Source organism: Tupaia chinensis, unplaced genomic scaffold (assembly GCF_000334495.1).
Source record: "Tupaia chinensis unplaced genomic scaffold, TupChi_1.0 Scaffold148587_1, whole genome shotgun sequence".
NCBI lineage: Eukaryota > Metazoa > Chordata > Mammalia > Scandentia > Tupaiidae > Tupaia > Tupaia belangeri.
The window spans coordinates 2,034,783-2,037,930 of record NW_006208436.1 but is presented as its reverse complement, the minus strand read 5'-3'; the positions used below and the strand labels follow the sequence as shown (position 1 = coordinate 2,037,930).

General features: G+C 43.3%; 1 protein-coding gene across 2 annotated transcripts in view; it reads left to right on the top strand.

Annotated features, from left to right (window-relative positions):
* Positions 1 to 130: 130 nt before the first annotated feature.
* Positions 131 to 3,148, top strand: part of DBF4 (DBF4-CDC7 kinase regulatory subunit) — a 30,720-nt gene continuing 27,702 nt past the window's right edge. For both annotated transcript variants that reach the window (XM_006170482.3, XM_006170481.3), the window contains exons 1-2: positions 131 to 434; positions 1,628 to 1,800. In XM_006170482.3, the coding sequence (XP_006170544.1) occupies positions 389 to 434; positions 1,628 to 1,800 (219 nt within the window). In that variant the 5' untranslated portion in view covers positions 131 to 388. The remainder of the gene's footprint in view (positions 435 to 1,627; positions 1,801 to 3,148) is intronic.

Here is a 3,148-nt window from a genome sequence, read left to right as displayed (position 1 = left end):
GCTGGCCCGAGGGGGCGGGGCCGTGCGAGGAGGCGGTCCTAGGGGGCGAGGCCGCGCGAGGAGGCGGGCACGTGGGCGAGCGCGAGGCGGGGCACGGCGTGAGAGAGGGCGGGGCGCGCGTATCGGCGCCGCGGCCGCGTGACGCGTTTTCAAATCTTCAACCGCCGCATCCCACTCGTTGGTGTTTTACCTCTTCCTCCTCCGCGCCTTGGAGCCGGATCCGGCCCCGGAAACCCGGCCCGCACAAGCTACATCTCTACTACGAGGTGGCCCTGGCGGGCGGAAGGGGACAACTGGCTCTGTCAACCCGGCCGAAGAATCCGTGTTTTCGCCGCCTCCTGGCTCCATACCCTCTTTGGATCCAGCATGTAGGTGCCGGGCGGCTGCCATGAACTCCGGAGCCATGCGGATCCACAGCAAAGGACACTTCCAAGGTACGAAGCCCCTCCTCCGCCTGCAGTCCCTTTAATCCTTTTTTCCCCTTAGGGTTCCACCGTTGATTCTTCAGGGGTGTCCCGCCAGGTCCACTGTTTCTTGGTCTCTAATTCTCTCCTTCTCAGTGACCTAAAGGAAGGCTCTGTTTAGGATTTTGCCTCAAAGAGAGGGAACGGAGCCTGGCCTGGCCTTTCGCGCTCTTCCTGCTCCAGTCCCGGTCCCAAATTCCCGGTCTTGCCTTAGGATGAAAACTAGCAAACAATGTGTGGGTTCGGAAATTGCGGGAGGAGCCAGTTCCCTCAAGATGCTGCGACTGCTCAGGCCCTTTGATCCTCATTGTTATTCCGCTACATGATTAGGTTGGGTGGTTGTGGTTGAATTTTTAAATCTTAAAGTTTATCCTCCCTCACTGATAAGGTTGAGAGAAAATATTTGCATTTCAAACATACCATTGCTGGGTTCAAAGTTATAGCAAAACGGAAACAAAAGCAAATTCCCATTTTTAACCACTTTATTAGGTACAGCATTCTGGCATGTAAGTTTTTCATATAGATTTGTGTGTGTGTAGTAATCATCAACTTAGCAGATTGTGTTCTGAATGCTAACTAATTTATAAAGCAGTTGCCTGGATCTCAGATCTGTTTTAAAAGAAAATAAAGTAAGTGATGGTTTAGTTCTTGTTAATATGGACCATTAAATTCCTCTTAATATGTGACAGATGTTATATGAAATAAAACTTAACAGGCAAGAATCCTTAAGGACTAGGTCATTGCATTGCTAGTATTGGACATTTTATGCACAAATTTTGAGAGTTCAGCAGAAGGGCATGTGCTCTGTAGTAGCTAAGTAAATGCCTCCCTGAAATTTACAACTCATGGAAGCAAATCTTTCAAAACAAGTTTTCTGTACTTTTGATGCTTTAATACATAAAGCATAAACACATTAATTCTTGCTGATTCACCTCTTACCTTACAATTTAGAGTCTGTGAAAGGATGAAGGACATCTTTGCCTTTATTGTAAGTGGTTATACAAAGAAATACAGTTAAATGATAATGACAAATTGGTGGACTTAAAAGGATTTTTTTTTCGTTTCTGTGATATGATCATTCATTGCATAATGAAATATTTGTAAAACAGTAAAAAAAAATTTGTCTGCATAAAACATCTAATTCCAAACATTTTTATTAACAGGTGGAATTCAAGTCAAAAGTGAAAAAAATAGACCTTCTTTGAAGTCTCTGAAAACTGACAACAGACTAGAAAAGTCCAAATACAAGCCACTTTGGGGAAAGGTGTTTTACCTTGACTTACCTTCTGCCACTTTATCTGAAAAACTGCAAAAGGACATTAAGTTTCTGGGAGGGGTAAGTAAAAACCATAGCCTGGAAAAAAAAAAAAAGGAAAATCTATAAATAGTAATTAGTTCTCAAAGTCTAAGAAATGAGACTACCGTTTCCAAGGGGAACTGTTCATTGCCTTCTCATTGTCATGTTAGGATGTCCTCCAGATAGCAGGAATTCCTGAATTATGATTCTTGGGGAGATTCATAAATTTGTATGCATTAATATAATCATTACAACACAGAAAAACCATTTAAACCACAAAGAGTCAGCATTGCTCTTGAGTAATAATGCTATTAAGTCTTAACAGAATGAATGTCATTAGAGGAACAATTTTAATTTTAATTTTTTTTTTTTAGAGAGGTTTTTGCTATAGGGCGCATGTGCTCGCCAGAAAGAGAGCGACAGAGAGACAGAAAGCAAGAAGTCACCTCCTGGGGGGGATGGCCATGCTACAATCTGTTCTCCTCCATTCCCTCTTGGGATCTTGGGCATGCACACACGCATCTGGCGTGAGTTTAAGCCACCGGGTCTGGGACTCGAACCGTGGTCGACTACATGGGAGTCCAGTGACATACCCATTCCACTAACTGCTGGTCCCATAGAGGAACAATTTTGTATTGAGAATCTAAGAAACCTAGTTCTTTCTTACCTTTAATGTTGATTAGATGGTGAGGAAATTAGAAAACGCAGACAAAATTCTAAGATTTTCTTAGGATTACAGCTAATGTTCCCTGAATTTTTACAAGTGATAGTATTTTTTTTCTTGTTTAAAAGGTTCCTGCTGGACTTCATGTTTCTGAAGGTCAGCATCTTTTTTTTTTTTTTTTTTGAGAGATTTTCACTGTAGGGTGCGTGCGCTCGCCAGCCAGACAGAGAGAGACATAGAGACAGAAAGCGAGAAATCACCCCCCAGGGGGGATGGTCACGCCGCAATCCCTTCTCCTCCATTCACCTCTCGGGATCTTGGGCATGCACGCACACGCGCCCGGCGTGAGTTTTAAGCCACCGGGTCCAGGACACGAACCGCGGTCGACTACGTGGGAGTCCAGCCACGTAGCCATTACGCTAACTGCTGGTTCCCCTGAAGGTCAGCATCTTTGAGTATCTGAACTGATCCTTTCATTCCCAAACTGGGAACTTTCTGAAGAACATGTAACAAGTTTCCTAGAATTCTTCAGTTAATTTGGTATTTTAATTACCAATTTTTGAAAAAAGTTTTTTTTTTTTTGGCTGTTCATTTTGTGGAACTAAAACACTGTAATGAAACTGATGTCAGTACTATCAGGTTCTAACCTAGGCAGAGATGGCATAGCTATGATTAATTGTAATACAACAAAGAAAGTCAAGAGGAGGGAAAAATCCATTCCTG